The sequence below is a fragment of the Columba livia genome, chromosome 15, assembly GCF_036013475.1.
Source record: "Columba livia isolate bColLiv1 breed racing homer chromosome 15, bColLiv1.pat.W.v2, whole genome shotgun sequence".
NCBI classification, from domain to species: domain Eukaryota; kingdom Metazoa; phylum Chordata; class Aves; order Columbiformes; family Columbidae; genus Columba; species Columba livia.
In genome coordinates, this window is record NC_088616.1 from 7,838,911 (window position 1) to 7,856,048 (window position 17,138).

General features: G+C 48.0%; 1 protein-coding gene across 11 annotated transcripts in view; it reads left to right on the top strand.

Annotated features, from left to right (window-relative positions):
- The window catches only part of DNAAF8 (dynein axonemal assembly factor 8), an 88,280-nt gene extending 77,190 nt beyond the window's left edge, over nt 1-11,090 (top strand). For all 11 annotated transcript variants that reach the window (XR_010466335.1, XM_065030890.1, XM_021291960.2 and 8 more), the window contains 4 exons: nt 1,839-2,056; nt 3,638-3,723; nt 7,715-7,784; nt 10,882-11,090. Coding sequence is in view for 10 of the 11 variants with exons in the window: in XM_065030890.1 (XP_064886962.1) it covers nt 1,839-2,056; nt 3,638-3,723; nt 7,715-7,784; nt 10,882-10,956 (449 nt within the window). In the remaining variant the exon portion in view is untranslated. The remainder of the gene's footprint in view (nt 1-1,838; nt 2,057-3,637; nt 3,724-7,714; nt 7,785-10,881) is intronic.
- Nucleotides 11,091-17,138: the final 6,048 nt, after the last annotated feature.

Below are 17,138 nucleotides of genomic sequence, written 5' to 3' on the forward strand. Positions count from 1 at the left end.
TAATTGGACAGCAAGCCAAACCATCTGGTGGCAGCAGGATTTGGTATTGATGTCCTATCATAAGGAGAGACAACTCTGAGCTGCAAAGACCAGCTCCAGTGGAGTCCAGCCATTTAACTGTTTACTTGCCAGGCCTTTCTACTGCCAGTGCTTTTGTAGGTTTAAATATTAGGCTCTTTAGAAGTGCTGACCTTACCACCAGCAGAAGAACACGACCTGTCAGCATTACCAGTGTAAGCAACAATGCAGGTTTATCTGCCAAACTTTTACAGTGCATTTCAACTTGGTCATGGTGTTTTGCATGTCTGTTCAAAGCCTGCCACAGGAGGGGCCAGGACTCTGCAGGGATGGGTGATTGTGAGATGTTTTGTTCTGTGGGTAGACAAATAACAATTTATGTCAGGAGTGCTTTTGTCTGTGTGGACATCTAACTCTTAGGAACTGGACTGAGATCTCATTCACTTCCCACTGGCTGCTGAACAGCGGCCAGCTCAAAATTACCTGCAGTTATGATGGGTCAGACTGATTTAAAGTTAAAGCTTCAGCAAGCCTGCCAGTTCCCTGGCGGTTTCTCTGGACCTTTTTTGTTGATTTTACTTGATAGGCATGTATACACCACAGGCTGTGCTGCAGCACCGTTTGTGTTAGGAGATGTAGCTAACACATGGGGATGCTTCCATGTTGGGATATTGTGCATTGATCCCAAGCCTTTACAAACAAGCAGTGACCTGGTTAAACATCCTAGTGGTGTTCGCTGGGGAGCAGACTTGTTCGGAACCAGGTTGTTGTCATTCCAGTAGCTTAAATTCTGATGTGACCAGCAAGCGAGAGGGTGAGCGGCTGAGAAAGTGTAGTGGAGTGTAAGGAGAGTTGCAGGTGTTCCTAGTTTGAAATATCCTGTGTTGCTATTGCTGACAGGCAGGGTATTTCCCCCAACAACTTGCTGCATGATTGGAAAGGACCAGGCCCATAGCACAGGCCTGCTGTGACTGGCACGCTTCTTGATTTTTTTTTTTAGAAGAGATTGCAGAAAATTAAAATAAACCAAAACAAAACAAAATGCTTTTTGTGGAGATAGCACAAGTATTATGCAAGCTTTGTATAGTCTAGTGTTGGGAGGAAATCTCAAAATATATGCCCCTAATTTCCTACTGCATGAGGATCTCTTTGAAGGTGTCTAAGCCGGGTAAAAAGGAAACCAGTGTACAGCCCTGATGTGTTTGTGTCTCAGAAAATGCATTTCAAAGAGTTACTGTCCTGGAAAAGCAAGTACACGTGATCTCTGAACTGTCAGGCACAGTAAGTGCCTCCAGCAAGCCAGACGCATCATTCACTTTGTGGATTCATCTTGAACACTAGAGGTAGCTCTTGTACACACAGAAACCTCTCCTTTCAGCAGATAATTATCACAAAGCCGCTGCCTAATGGACAGACACATTTATCATGAGAAAAATATGAAATACATTAAGTCTTAGGTATGCTGATCAGAATTAGATTTTGGATTATAAAAGCAGCTGGATTAACAGATTTCTTTGCTTGGAACAAATGAAATGGAATAGTATCTCCTGTAGCAAGCCAGCAGCTGTCCTTGTATGACTCCTGAAATGGGGTCATTACTGCTGTCTTGTGATCTCCAGAGAGGCACAAGCAGGCATACAGCTGTTTGACAGTTCAGGATGAGCAATTGCGTCTGTGAACATCCCAAATGATATAACAATGCCTGAGTACCTCTGATCTTCCAGTCATTTGTCTGTGGCAGGGAAGAATTACTTAGAGGACTAGCAGTTGAGGGGGGTAGATATAAAAGAAGCATCTGTTGTGTTTTGATCTCCCATCAGATCGGCCATTGCTTGATAACCTCTGCCAAACCACTTGTCTCGTATTGCCTGGGATAATCCTTCGGGGTTCAGAGCACTCACCCTATGTCGAACTGCTTGATCAGCTTATTAGCAAAGATTTCACAGTGACTGGAGTACGTCTCACTGTTCTGGATGCACCACAAGCTCACTACGTCTCTGAGACACTCAGCAGGGCAAAGTGCAGTGTTGCAGCAAAGGTAGGAAACAGCTGGAGTTTTGCTTTGCTTCCTTCACAAAAGAAGAGCCTTTTAATGCCATGCTGTGCTGAGATACCCAGGCTAGCTCTGAGCAGACTTGCTTTGGTAGCAGCATTAGCACAGTGCTGCATCTGATCTCTGATACCACTGGTAAGGAACGTGGGCAATGTGCCTTCCTAGCTAGTCCCTGCCCTTGTATTCCTGTGTTTCTGCTAGCACACCAACACCTGACCTGGACATCAGTACATGTGAACATATTCTTAACATGAATGCCACATCCCCATTAAACATTTTATTCCATTCATTGATCAGTACACAGTTGCTGCTATTATGTATGTTCTGCTGCTTTATCCTGCCTTGTTTTTCCAGATAAATACAGTTTCTATTTTCCTTTCTCTAATCACACCCCGTTAATCCTCTTCTATAATGCTAAATAACCCTTGTGTCCCGGAATCCTGGGCAGAGATTTCATTTTACTTCTTGTTGGTGCTGACAGCTCAAGCCACAGTCCAGCATGGTTTGTGAGCAAGTGCTTGTGGTGCTTAAGCATGAGATGTGCTTCTGGGGTGAGCAGATCCATTGCTTTACATCAGCAGAGTGTGTGGCCCAGACTGTTGTTCTCTTGGCACTTGGTGGAGAAGCCCAGCATCCCAGAAACCTTCCTAGGGCAAAGCAGTAAGGTAGAATGGGCAAGGAAGTGCTGTCAGGAGCAGAGAGTAAACAAGGGGGGAAACCACTTACACTGGAAGTAGGAATCAACAAAGGGCTGTCAGAGACGCTTGGCAGCCCTTCTGAGAAAATACAGACAAATGTTTGTGTGTCCAGCCTTTCAGTTATAAGAGGTTTAGGTGTTACCTGTAATAAGAACAGGTAAGATCTTTTCAGGCTGTGGGATTTTTTTAAACTGACAGCATCTCTCTGAAGTACCTCTGTATAGAATAGCAATTACATCTAGCATCCAATTAGTCTAAGAACTACTTTCTTCTCCTGCGGTTCCCCTGAGGATGCCATCCCTCTGCACACGGGAATGTGCGCAGCTCTCTAGGAAGGACAAAGTGAATCAATGTGTGGGAAGGAGAGCCATGGCAGCAGCACTGCTCTCCTGGCGATGGAAATATGTCCTCCTGTCAGAGAGGAATTACCCTGGGCAGAGCTGGCCTGTTTCCAGAAGGGTCTGGCACTGCTGAGCCAAAGGTGAACATTACAACATTTGCTTTCCCTTGCCAGAGGGAGATGGGATCTTTCAAGTAATAAGTGTTTCTGCTACAACATCTCAACATTTACCCTTATCTATGTATTCCTGCTTCCAGCAGATTTAGTGACTGAATAACACACCTAAGTAACCTGCTTATTTTCACCCTGAGAGAAGGGAACAGGAATAATAGTATGCCATAGGAGTGGGATAACTAATGGTTCAGACATAGTACTCTTTCAATTTGAAAGACTCTGCTGCTTTGTGACTTTCATCCCCTGACACAGCACACGAGCAGTTATCTGTGCTGTCAGCGGTTTCTCGGTGAGGCTTACAGACTTATCAAAGTGGACAGCAACACCAAAGCTCTGTTCTTCCCTCTCTTGTAGTGTTCTCTCTTAATGGACGGTTTGTGTCTGGTGTTAGCAGCGCAGCGAGACAACGCTGTCATTTGCTTCGAGTCCCTGCTGGAGTGGTAAGTGAGGACAATGTCACTTTACCAGCCCTGTCTCAACCCCTGCTAGGGAGCTTGTGGTCTGAAGGAGGGCAGCTGAATTTCTTCTCTGTAATTCACTTCCAGTTCAGACTCCCATGAGGTCAGGTGTCACTCAAAGGCAATCCATTCTTCCTAAGTTATGTTGTTGCTAACGGGTCAACACCTCAGTGTTCCCCAGTTTCAAAGTAGTGTGTCCTATACGCAGGACCTTAAATACTCAGTTGTGTTGGTTGTTAAGGCCATGGAGTGTCTGCAAGGCATGGTGGCATGTTTCCACAAATATGGGGAATTCTACTGAAAAAAGGGCTCACATTGGGAATAGACCTGATGAATCAATAAAATTCCTAGGAGAAATATCTTAGCAGATTTTACGTTTGCTATGGAAAAAAAATACTTAAAATAAATGCCAGAGAGCAAAATAAAAAATCAGCCTCTTAAATAAATCACCAGAAATGCTGGGTAGAGGATTTATAAGCCTAGTAAAACAAACAGAACCCCTCTACAGGGACTGATTAGTGGAATAGAATGATTATCAGGCCAATTAACCCCCTGTCCCCCAGAGGGATAGTTCTGCTGCACAGGGACTGGTATTTGGCAATGCGATGTGTAGTTCACACACATGGTTTCCTCTGGGAAAGGAAGCCAAAAGAGCCTTTTTTCTGACACATTCAGTATAGAGCAGTCCGGCAGCCACACCGATAAGGCTGTCATGACTTTGACTGTATCATCTGGAGGACTTCCAGATAATGCTGTCAATAGGACAGGAATAAGGAATTCAAGGATGCTGGAGTTTACAGCCATCAAAGGGATCAGATCTGAGCATCCAAGCTGGTAAACACCTTGGAGTTCTCATACTTAAATGAAATGTCACAGTGCTCAGTCACAAGGCCACACCTGGGAAGAGCAGTAAGAAAAAAATTCATAAATAACTTTTAAAAAATGTTTTCCAGTTAATGACAAAAAATAGGTGTTGCTCTCATTCATTTAAAATCTCACCACTGAGAGCCACATCCCAAACTTTTCACCCAGCAAGATACAGTGCTAAGGAGAAGCAAAGAGCAAGTTACCCAAGACCTTCCTAGTGAGCTTTCTTCTACTGTTTTCCTGATTTTTAAGGAAAAAAGTGAGCTGTTGGGAACCCCAGAGACCACTGCTGAAGGGAGGTCTGGGAGAGAGGCTGTCAGCAGAGCTGACAGCACAAACAGGATCTCTGTATTTTTCCCAGGCTTTTGCTGATCAGAGTTGTGGGTTCTGCCTAACAAGATCAGCTACAACACAGTGCTTTTCTCGCTAGGCTTAGCTTGATATGTTTTAAGATTGCCAGCCTCAAGGCAGCACCCCCAGAGCAAACCTTGTGGTGGCTTCTCAGTGCCATTCCTAGTGAGCTGAGGGGCTGGGAAGGAAGTGGGGAGCAATCAGAGTGGACTGTGCCAGTCTCAGACGTGTCTCTCACCCTGGTCTGTGCCAGCTTGGCTGTCTGTACAAAGGATAAACTTCTTGCTGAACTGCAAAATAAATACGTGTTGGTAAATTTTGGCTGTTAGGAGGCACTCCCAAATGGCAGGATCCACTCTGCCTCTTACCGTGGTGCCAGAACTAGCGATCATTTAAAACCAGCTCTACAAAACCATATTTGCCTTCATGGTCGATGTGGCTTGTGGAAGGGAGGAGCAGCAAGGTGTGCCCAAGAATGGGGAGGAGGGGAGGCAGCGGTGCTCAGGTAAATCAGCTTTAGCCAACAGTAAACTCGTGGCCTTATTGTGTCACAAGCCGCTACGCTGTTTAAAATGAACTTCACAAATATCTTTGAAAACCCAGCCTGACTTAAATTGTGTCTCATAAGGACACTTCATGCTAAGACATCTTCACTGCCTAGTTTATAAACATTTCAAAACAACATCTGAGGTTAATTACACTTATGACTCCATCAGCAGGAGCCACGTGACCTTTCTTGTACTGAGTAAATCACTGTATTTATTTCACTCTTACTGCCACGGCCCGGGATTCCAATACCTGCACAAGTTCTGGCCTGCGTTTCACTGCACTGCTGAAGCACCGTGGTGTAAGAGATTATTTTACAGCTCTGGGAGTTGATTCACAGCTGCACCACATTACTTAGGCTTTGTGCCATGGGGAGAAACGTTGCCATCTGTATGGAAGCCTGGGATATGATGTCAGAGATGGGCTGTGATAAGAAGAAGGAATCAGGTGTTGAGAGGAACAATGCAGGCTCTGCTAGTATAACTGCTTGTTGTTCAGAGCCTATTAAAGCTTTCCTAAGCCAGCTCTAGCGGTGGCATATCCAGGAGAGACATTCAGTCACTGGAGGATGTGCTGTGCTGTGCAGTTGCCTTAAAGACAGATCCAGACCCTTATAGCTCTGTTGATTGTTGCTCAGCAGCAGAAATGCCCACTCTGCCTGTTCTCTGGACAGCTATGAAGGCATTATTTCTGGACCAGAGGGCAGGAAGAACAGAGAAGGGGAGAAAATTTCTGCAGGTGGTGGCACAAAAGCAGGCTGTGAGCTTGATTGGCTGCAAAGAGTGAAGCCAAAGTAGGAATCTGGGAGGGTGCCAAGGGCAACTCACAGGGCAGAGTGAAGTAAGTGTTTGGAAAAGGTGAGGGGAAGCTGAAGCACAAGCTAAGAGCGCTGGGGACCAGGGGGGAATCTGGAGAAGGAAGTGACACAATCCTGTCCACAGACAAGGAAAACCAATGTGACAATTACCTTTCTCATTCTGTCAGCATCCGGTTGCCTGGATCTCCAATACAAAGCACTTGAATTTTCCCTGTCATAACTTGTTTTTACAGCCAGATTTCCTAGCTGCGGGGTGGTAGGGGGGAGAATTGACAAGTAGGTTCAAAGTACCTCCTAGAAAAAAAAAGCATGCTCTGCTTCTTATGCATGACAAACGAGATTTAACTGCCTTAATGGGTGATGCTGATTTAGTAGTGATTACTTCTCTATGGTTATTTGAGCTTTGAAAAAGTACTTTAATATGTCCATAAGGTTGATAGGACCTAACTATATTGTACATGGTCTTCAGGAACTCACCTAGTTAACGTTGTACTGAACTCAGTAAGGAGTGTTTGACTAAAGCACACGGAAAACCTGGCTGCAGCAGAAGAAAATCAGGGTGTAGACTAGGCCTTATACATTCCTAGTTTTAGACCATGTAGTGCAATCAGAACAAAAGTCAAAGATTAAGGAACTTAGCTGGATGTTATTCTCTCTTATGAAGCATTTGTACCAAGTGCTAATTGCTGTTAGCAGGGAGTGATGTTATGCCTATAGCGAGCTCATATCTGGGAGCTCTGGAGGGAAAGGAGGTGTAGAAATCAAAAAATGAACACATGAAATGTAAAATCCTGGAGCTGTTGAAAACCACTGAAGGGAAAATTGTTGCCAAGCACAATACCTGGATGTGGGAGCAGGGAGTGGTTTCCAGAGCCTCTGGAGAGTTTTTAAGCCTAAGACTCTGTAGAGTTAAAAAGGCAGTTTTGAAATTTGTATCTTGCCTTTGAATTTCTCTTGAATATGTCTTGTGGTTGACTTATGTGACTTGAGGTGAACTGGGGCAAAGCAAGGACTAGGGAAGCAGCCCCTGCTGCTGAAGACAGCTTAGAAAGTCCTAGGGTTTGGGAAAAACACACGTTATGTCTGTTGAGAAAAAGACCCCTGCACAGAGCTAACCATCTACATTTATGTGTATTTCCCACTGCCCTAAAGACCCCCATTATGCAACAGGTCATTACTGTTTGTTTGAAGGCTTATATTTTAAGAATCCAAATCCATTTATACAAAGCTTTGTAAACCCCAGGATTTATCTGTGTAAAGAAGTTCAGTAACAGATGCACATGGCCAGAACTGCTGGCACAGAGCATAGTCCTCCTCAAAGCTAGGTCATCTGCAGTTCCTGACAGCTTAGGTGGCAAAGTAACACTGCCTTCCATTTTTCTCTATTCCCAGCGTCTGTTGGCAGAAGCAGTCGGTCCTGGACACTGTGCAGCATCTCCTTTATCCCCAAAACGAGAAGCAGGCAAGTAGAGACGTTTATGGTACAGATATGTGTCCTTTGTGCCCCTGTGATGAATGAAACTTGTCAAAATTGTTTGAATTTTAGAAGAAAAATTCAATTTGGATGAGACAGAGGTGGTACCTTATGGCAGCCCCAAGCCTTGGCTTATACTGAGAGCCCAGCACATGGTGGAAGGTGGGACCAAAAACTCTGTCAACTGTCTTCCACATACACCAGTGGCACTATTTTAAATCAAAATATTTTGAGATTTTGATAAAGATTCAATATTTTCTGTAGATGTCAGTTACTTTTTATGAAGAAGCAACACTTAGTAAGATATCTGTGATACTTGTCAAAAATACGTGACAGGAAATGTTCATTCAGCCCTCCTGCCAAGCTGGCACATGTCCTGTGGTTGGGAAGTTATGTTTCAGAAGCCCAAATCCAAATGGAAGAGGATAAATTTAGCCATTCCAGGGATGGGCTAGCTGAATTTTTTCTCAGTAGTTCATCCTAAGAAAGGAAACACTAAGCTCCAGGCATGTGGGCAGTTAATAGGAATAAAATGCATAAATATCTTTAAAACTCTGGCTGTAACCATCAAATTTTACTACAAAACAAATGAGAGATTTGGTTAGAGGAGTTAGTGCCTGAAGTGTTAGGACCAGGAGGTGTAAAAGAATTGGAGATAATAAGAAATGGTAGCAAGTGGCAAGCCTTTCCTCTGGATCCTTTTTGCTTCCTAAGAAAATCCAGCAGGAGAGTGAGACTTGTCTGTAAAGTCACATAACACACCAGAGCTGCCACCTGCAGTCCCAGTGCCTAAGGACTGAGCCTTCTAACACAGAGCTGCCTTTGAAGTCTGTGTCCCTGCTTTTAACACAGGCAAAACTACCACAAACTTCCCAAAAGTCATACAGCTGCTGTTTTCAGTATCTTTCCCTAAGGCACAGTATAATTCTCCTGGGACGTGGCTGGGACTGTAGGCGCTGCAGTGCCTGGGAAGATCTGTCTGCATGGCTCTGCGATAGCTGCAAGGCTGTCACAGTACAGCGCTTGCTGCTGCCAGCGTGCCAGGCTGTTGCCAAGTAATGTGACAGGGCGGCAAGTCCAGGCTGTCTTCTGATTTGCTTTGAAAAGGACATTACATATCTCTGGCTGACATAAAATCCCTTCTGCTTCACGGCTGTGGGGAATCAGCCTATCAGAAAGAGGCTTATAGTACTTTCTGTGAGAGATAAGAGAAAAAGCAAATAATGCTCACAGCCCTTCTCCCTGCAGCCTGGGCCACTGAATGAAATCCCTCTGGTGCTGATGGAAGCAGGGACTGCTCACAGCATTTCAGAGCTTAGGTGACAAGTCTAGTCCTGGGATGGTGGTGGGTGCAGCTCTTCACATTGTGGGTTACAAGAAGCACAGCAGCAAGTAATGTTTATTTTCAAACAGGGCTTTTGCTGCAAAGTTCAGGGTAGGTTTAGAAATCACAGAGCAAGATCTGAAAAGCAAGCTCACCAGGGAATGACTGCACCTCAGAGAATGTCCCTAGAAACGATGTTTGATCCTCACATCTCTTGCTGATGAGTATGAAATGTCAGCCAGGATTTCCAGGTCAAAGCTAATGAGCAACAACATGATATCAGGCAAAGTTCAAGCGGGTTAAATGAATGTGGATTTCAAATCCTCATGGTCTGAGCAGAGCTGCAGCATTTGCTGGTGGAGTTGAGCCATGAAAGTGAAAAGGAATTTCATACTTGCTCCCTATGTGATTTGGGACTAGGCGATAGGCTGAGAAATCAGCTTTCCAAATGCAGACTATTTCAATGCTGACAACTGTGTCTAGGCTAGTTGTCTTGCCTCCTTCTGCAGTCACTGAGAAAAGCAAGTATTTCTGTAGCCCTTCACCTGCCCTCTTGGAAACATCTGCAGGTGAATTCCTGCTTTGGAAGTTTCTTATTCTCAGGCAGTGGTCCTGCAGGTGCCTGCTCCCCACACAGGCTTCTCTTGGGCACACACAGAGCAGCTCACGTCTGGAAGTGACACAGTTAATTTTGTTGGTGCCACCGTTGGGGGCTGTTGAACTTCCAGAGGGCCTCTGTGAGGAGGTCACAGGTGTCCCTGCACATGGTCCATACCCAGGCTGGAACTTCCCCAGCGATAAGCGAGCTGTCGGGCACTGCTGTGCTCAGCCTTGTGGCTGGGATGTCCTGTGGCTGGGCAGCTTCTCACACGTGCAGCTCTGCACCATGGCTGGGGTGAGGCTGAGGTGGCTGTCACCCTGTGACGGTGCAGTATGTCATTGACCTGCCGCCATTAGCGGGTCAGAGCATGGGGATGGCACACGGTCTCTGCACAGCTGTTCCTCGTCAGAGCCCACAGATGTGCAGTCAAACCTCCACAGGCAGGCAGTGCTGATCTCTCCACTCTGCCTGCAGCCATGAAGCTGTTGCCAGCAGCCACCAAGGCTGCTCCAGCATCTCCCTCCCTGCAGAGACAGCTGAAAGCTGGGACTGGAGCAGACTGACACAGGGAAAACACATCCTCTCCCACTCCTGGCATGATCCTTAGCCCCTCAGCAGTAGGCAGAAGGGCTGGAGTCCTATAAAAGAGACCTAAAAACCTATGAGGAGAGGCAGAGTGGTAGCAGCAGGAGGGCCCCAAGGGCTGTATGGTGTGGACTGTCAGCACAGCACGTGTGGTGCTTTAGGGGAACATGGTGTTCATTAGTGCAGTTAGAATTATGGACTGGTCCTGGAGCCCTTGGCACTAAGCTGGCCTCCCACACCAAAAGAGCTGCACGGGAGCGAGGTTTGGGAAGGAGAGGCAGAGAAGCTGGGGAAGGGAGTTAGATTTCCCACTTGGCACTTTGTGTGGTGTTGGTTTTCTTCATTTCTTTGAAAATGTGAATCTTGAGAAGGGCCAAACAGTGGTTACAACTAGCAGGTATCTTCCTGCTGTGGGACACTCATAGCCACCTCTGTGCTGGGATTAATTCAACCTGATAAATGTCCTCACTGTTCTGCCTGCAGCATGCACAAGAAACCCACTTCTGAGAAGAGGTTTCTCTGCGATGCAGAGAAATCGCAGCTCTCCCCCAACCCCTTCCTTCTTTTCTCCCCAGGCTGAAGAGCTGCTCTGTTGCCTTTTTGACTCCCTGACATCTGAGAGTATCCACCGAATTGAGTCCCAGGATTGATAACCAAGATGGTCAAGGTCCCCAAGCAGCCATGGGTTGATGTCACTGCGGGTATCTGTGAAGATGGGCACAGATAGGACTCTCTGCCTCTAAGACCACTAATATTTGTTTGGCATTAAAACATGAAGTCTGAAGTATGGTATTAGCATCAGTAAGATAAGTGAAAGGGATGGGAGGAGGGATCAGTGCCCAAGAACAAATCTTCCTGAACCATAGCTGTGGTTTCTAGTGGAATGCATTCAGAGACAATCTGCTTGTGTTCACAGAGCAAGGTTTGGAGCATTCCTTTGGCTGGGAAAACTCGGGGAGTAGACACAAGGACAGGGATTTGCTGCTGTCATTCTCTCAGGCACTTGGGCACTCCATCTTCCCCAGGCCCAAAAGACATTATGGAGAGACTCAGTTTTCTGCTGCTGCTCTGTTCTTTGTACCAAAGACAAAACCACAGTAAATAAGATTGAAACAGTCTAAGGGAAGGCTGGATCCCTGGAGAGCTCAGTACACCAGAGAGAGCCCTTGAATTAGACTAAAAGCTGGACAGCTTAACGTTCACCTGCCTCTGCTCCGGCAGCCCAATTACCAGCTGTCTCTGCCTGGCCCCAACTCACAGACACACAACCTGCCTCTTGTTCTCCTTCTCTAGCAGCTGCTGATCCCAGCACCATTCCTCCTCAGCCGAATCCCTTCTGTGACCCTTCCAGCAAGCATGCTGGCACTGATACCAAAGTCTTCCTGGGACTCACTGGGCAAATTCAGCTCCTTTGGGGAAGACTTTTCAGCCCTGGAGGCGTCATGTTCCTGTCTGCCCTGCTAAGGCAAAGCCTTAGACACGTGCGTGCATCCAGTTTCAGACGTCACAGATGCGGCAAGAATAGTGTCTGTATGTTTTCCAAGTGGTGTTCAGGCTGGCCAGCCCACCTCTGGGTGCTACTGGCAGAGCAAACCCTTCTGTGCACAGTCCTTCCCTCTGTGAGAGCCTGGTACGAGTCCTTCTCTCTGGCTGTTTGCTCACATAAACTCTGAGAGTGCAGCACCTCTCAGATCTCTGTCCTCTTTCAGACTGGGCTGAAAGTGTCCAGTAAGTCCAAAAGCTGTTAGAGGTCTGGCCCTGCAAGCTCTGCTTCCTCAGCTGGCTGTAGTCCTGCCTTGGTCTTTCCCCCTGTCTAAGCTGCCTTGAAACAGAAGCAAGAGATTGTCATGATCAGCTGGGTGGACAAAGGACATGGACAGAAGACCTGCCCTGACCTCACATGGCAGTTTGGTGTCAGAACTTGGAAATATCCTCCAGACCTCTGCTCCCCTGCACCATTTCGCTTGGACAGGCTGTTCAGGCTTTGTGGTGGGACTGAACATCTCCTGAAGAAAAGCTCCAGAACCATGCACCCGTGAGGGAAGCAGGCAGCTGCCTCTGTGCCTGGGGAGGATGGGGTCTTGGGAGTCAGCGTGACAGAAAATCCAGCTCTGCTCCTGCAGCTAAGTAGGCCATTTCCTGCACTCCAGGCACATTTCTGTCGTGCTTGTAAGCCATGTACGGCTTTGAAACAAATGAAAATTAAAAGGATCCACCCCCAGCACTTGGGGAATTTAATCTGAAAAAGGAGCCTGTTGGAATAAAATGCAACCAGATAGCAGCTGTAAGACAGAACAGAGCAATGCGCATGAAAAGGGCACGCGGGGCCAGCAGCAGCCCTGCACCCAGCCAGCAGGGTGGCACATGGGTCACCAGCTCTGTGTGTGACCTGTGAAAAATGGGATCACGGGCAGCTGGACAGCAGGAGGTGATGCTCTGGTGACTGGCAGCAGTCAGCTTGAGGAGGTAACATCCCTTTCAGACACCCCTGGCCCCATCCAGGCTTCCCAGCAGGCAGGAGCTCTCTGAGCTTTGCAGCAGGAGTTGAGATCATGACTTTATTTTGATGTGTAATGAACCAGGGTGTGGCACAAAAGGCACCTCGTACCATATCCCCTTCCAAACAGCCCTGCTGCTGAGGCTTGGCTTTTGGGAGCCACCACCCACCATCACACAAAGGCCCGTGCCTTGGTTTCCCATCTACAAAACAGAGGTAACGGCTCTGCCACATCCCCTGGGCACCCGAGCAACATCATAAAAATGAGGCAGCACCCAGATATGTTTGAGCAAGAGGCTGCTGCAGTGTCTTCGATTCCTATTCTAAAGCCCAGATAATTAGTCTTAGTGTAACAAACTAGCACACCTTGCACAGAGCAGGGGAAAGCATCATCCTCTGATATTTCCAAAATGCCAGGATTCCATAAATAACCTCGCCAGCCTTTCCTCCCAGAGCGCCCCGCTCCCCTCCGGAGAGCTGACAACCAGGAGCACCACGGACCCTGCAGAAATCCATCCCGTCACCCCGCTGCCAGCTCCGGCTCTATCACAGGCAGCTACAGCTCACACGCTGTTTTTCCCTGCAAACTGCCACAAGGCAGCCAGGATTAGCTAATCAGAGCTGAGGAGCAAATTAATGATTGCTAGAACTAGGAGAAAGGCAGATTTGATCGGAGATTGCCAGCTTTGCAGCTGGCTCCTACTTGCAAACAATTCATTTAGATTATGAAAGCAAGAAATTGAGTACAAAACCCCCTAGATTGTTTGCTTCCTAGAGAAAGAAAAGAAAAGAAATGGAATTTAGATTAAAAATTATGCAGAATAGTATTAATTCCCCACCCTCTTGTGCCTCCCCTCTTGCTGGAAAACCAGAGCTAATCAGAATTTAGCATTGTTCTGCTGCCAGTGTCAGAGCTGCCTCAATGGAGGAGAGATAAAATACAGTAGGTGGCATTTTGTGTTAACTCCTTGGGGTCCTGTGATAAGAAAGATGGGAGCACAGCACCCGCTGCTGATCTCCCATTTTCCCTGCGTGCTCCGGCCTGATCATCATTTCCCTTCGCCAGGCGAGCGCCTCGGGGTGCAGAGCAGCTCCTTGTCCCCCACAGGGCTCCGTGCTGCACCCCAGCACCAGCGGGCGCGTTGTCTTGATTCGCTGCACAGAGAGCTCGGTAGCTCTCACGTGAGCTCTTCGCTCCGCCTTGGAGCAAATTCATGTCCTGAGGGATATGGACGTGCTGGGTGCTCTTCCCTATCGTGGGCACAGGCCACAGAGAGCCGCACTTGTGTTGTAGCTTTTGAGCTTGCTTTGTGCCAAGGACAGATTTAACTAATTATCAATTAGGCCTAGAAATTGCTACCTGGCTGCCACCAGCAGCAGCAGGACACCAATATCAAGCCGGGTGAGTGGAGGAGGATCGTAACAGTTCCTGTATCAGCACCAAGCAAAGGACACACATGTGGCCGTGCAATTTGCAGGTGGAGGAGCTGAACCAGCGGCCAGTCTGCTCTGCTGAGGGGCTGTGAGGGCAGACCGTCCCCGGGGAGAGCGTGCTGGCTGTGTCCTCCGGCATCCAGCCGCTGTGGGACAGGCAGGTGACATCTCTGCTGACCCTCCTTCAGCCACCGTTGCGGACTCAGCAGCTGCTCAGAGGTTTTGCAGTCTGGCCAAACTGACACTTCCACCACCACCATCCCTACCCCCCACCCCACTCCCAAATTAAAATGACAAGGAAAACCCCAAACTAAAATTAATCACTGCAGAGCAAAACTGATGGGTATTTTGCTTTGGTGTCCCCATCCACCTTACTTCTGCTGTATTAAGCAGATTTGAAAACATGTGACGTCTGGAATTGAAGCAACCCCCTAGCACCAACATGTGCATTTGATTTGGGCCAGAATAGTTCTATTTTATTTTATTTTATTTTATTTTATTTTATTTTATTTTATTTTATTTTATTTTATTTTATTTTATTTATTTCCTTTCTGCTCCAGCCCTGTGCTCGTGAGCCTTGCTGAGCACTGGGGATGTCTCGTATCACCACTCAGACCTACCAGCCTGAAAATCGCTCCCCAGCAAACACGATTTACTGCCTTCCCGGTAATCTGCTGAGAAATGGGGCACTGGCTTCCATCTCCAGAGGCCCGTGGCTGCCTGGGGAAGAAGGAGGTGCTGATGGACCTGCTGGAGCTGTCACCAGATCAGCCATCCTCACCAGGCTGGATGATTTTGGTCCACATAGATCCCATGCTCACAAATACTTGCTTTACTTTAGCTGGGATCACCATAAGCACCTCTGTCTTGGCTAAGAGCCACCACTGTTAGATTTCCAGGTGTCTCTGCATCTAGAGGTTTTGACGGACCATCACACAAGAGAGACCTGGCTGTGCTGGAGAGCTGAAATGCTTTGGGCATTAGTGAGGCCAGCGTCCAGGATGAGTGAAGGGCAGGGGGCTGGCTGGTCCCTGCTGGGGGAAGCGTGTGCCTCCTCCTCTTCCTCCTGGGCTGGGATCAGGGCCCAGACTCTAGTCCCAGCTCTGTCCCATTGGGCCCACAGTGGCCTTTCTCTGTTCCTTGATCTCTGTCTTCCTGGGGCACCATCTCCCAGGCCAGTCGCAGCAGGAGCTGCTGATTAATTGGTACTTGGCAATTCCCCACTGACAGGGGCTGGAGGAGCACAAAGGGCGGTTTGTGTGCAAGCTCTGATAGAGAGGGGCCGGGATGGCTCAGACATGATTAAACTGGTTGGAGCAGCGGGTGGCTCAGGCTGAAATACCAGCTCGGTGCGAGGGGAGATTGTGGAACTGCTCTAACTGGGTCACTCCAGTAAAGCCAGAGACTCTCCAGAACAGTTTCATGTGGTACAGGGCTCAGCTGGGGAGGTATATAAACCCCTGGGGAGGTGCACTGGTGGGACTTTGTTCTGCTGCTTTGCCAGGTGAATGGGTGGATCTGGGGGTCACTTGTTCTGCTGACCCCTGGTATCCTTCTGCTTGAAGAACTGTGTGATGTTTGCCATTTTCCAGCCACCAGGAATCTCCTGAGATCCCCATAACCTTTGACAGATGATAGACTTTTGCCTCCAGCAAGATCACCAAGTTGTCACAGCTGATCAAGATCCTCAGACGGTTCCAATGGGCCTGTTTGTGACCAGTTTGCCCAAGATCTTTCTCCGCTGTGGGTGATGCTCGATGTTTGCTGGCTCTGGACTGAAGCTGCTCTGTGCACTGTGGCAGACCGTGTTGTGCTGCTGGTGCTGACAAAGGAGATGTTGATGCTGTGGTGTCCTGGCTGACCTGCCTCAAGCTGAAATCTGGGAGGCTTATTCAACAGACAGAAAAGGAAGAGGGAGCAGTTTGGCTGTCTCTGCCCCCCTGCCTGGGGCCTGGAGGATGCGTTCAGCTCGTGTGACGCAGCTGCAGCTCATGTGGTTGTGAAGCTCTTACTGCAAACAGCTGTGTGTCTGTACCCTGAGCAGTGACCTTGCGTGTGGGACTCACCCTTTCCAGAGCTCTGGTGGAATATCCTGAGCTGTTTGTGGCTGTGCACTGAGGTGCTGATACCCTCTCAAAGCAAACTACCCAGCAAATGTTCTTCTGAGGGCTGCGGAGCAGCTGTTCAGACCTGCAGATCTCGTTTGCAGTGGACTGGGCTCACTCCATGGGACAGCAGAAGAGGGTTTGCCATGTACAAGTGGTTCCCAGGAATGGCTGTCGGTTGTCTCCAGTTGAAAGCTGAGCAACAACTCAGAGCTGGATACTTGATGCTGCAGGGATTTTGCTGTAAGACTAATGTGACTGTTGTGCTGGTTCCAGTCTCTGACCCCATGCCTGGCCTTCCACAAGATCCAGCCTGCCTCGGGAAGCCTGGAAGCCAGCCAAGAGGATGTTCAGTTCCTGACCCTGCAAACACACTGCGAATCCTGGTCTTCTTCCACCAGCTAGAGCTGATGCCAACCAAAGTGTCCATGGGTCCTGCAGAGCTGCTCCTCTTCCCCAATGAGAGATACCTGAACACATGAACCTGAACGTAGGGAACAGTGATGCTATGAAGCAAACTAAGGACCACCAAGAAGTTCCTGACCACTGAATTACCACTGTCTTCTGGATATATCTGCTGCTGAACTTCTCAAACAACCATAGACTGTGTTCTGGTGCCCAGCCTCCAGAGTCTCCCAGCCAGCATATCTGGCAGCATCCAAATACTGAAGTCCACTTGGACTTGAAGCCAAGTGAGCGTTCCAAGCAGCCTGTGGGTTGGCCACCCAGTCCTGCCACGCACAAGTTATCCTGGCCAGCCTCCACAAGCAATGCCCATGAGGGCAGATGTGACCGA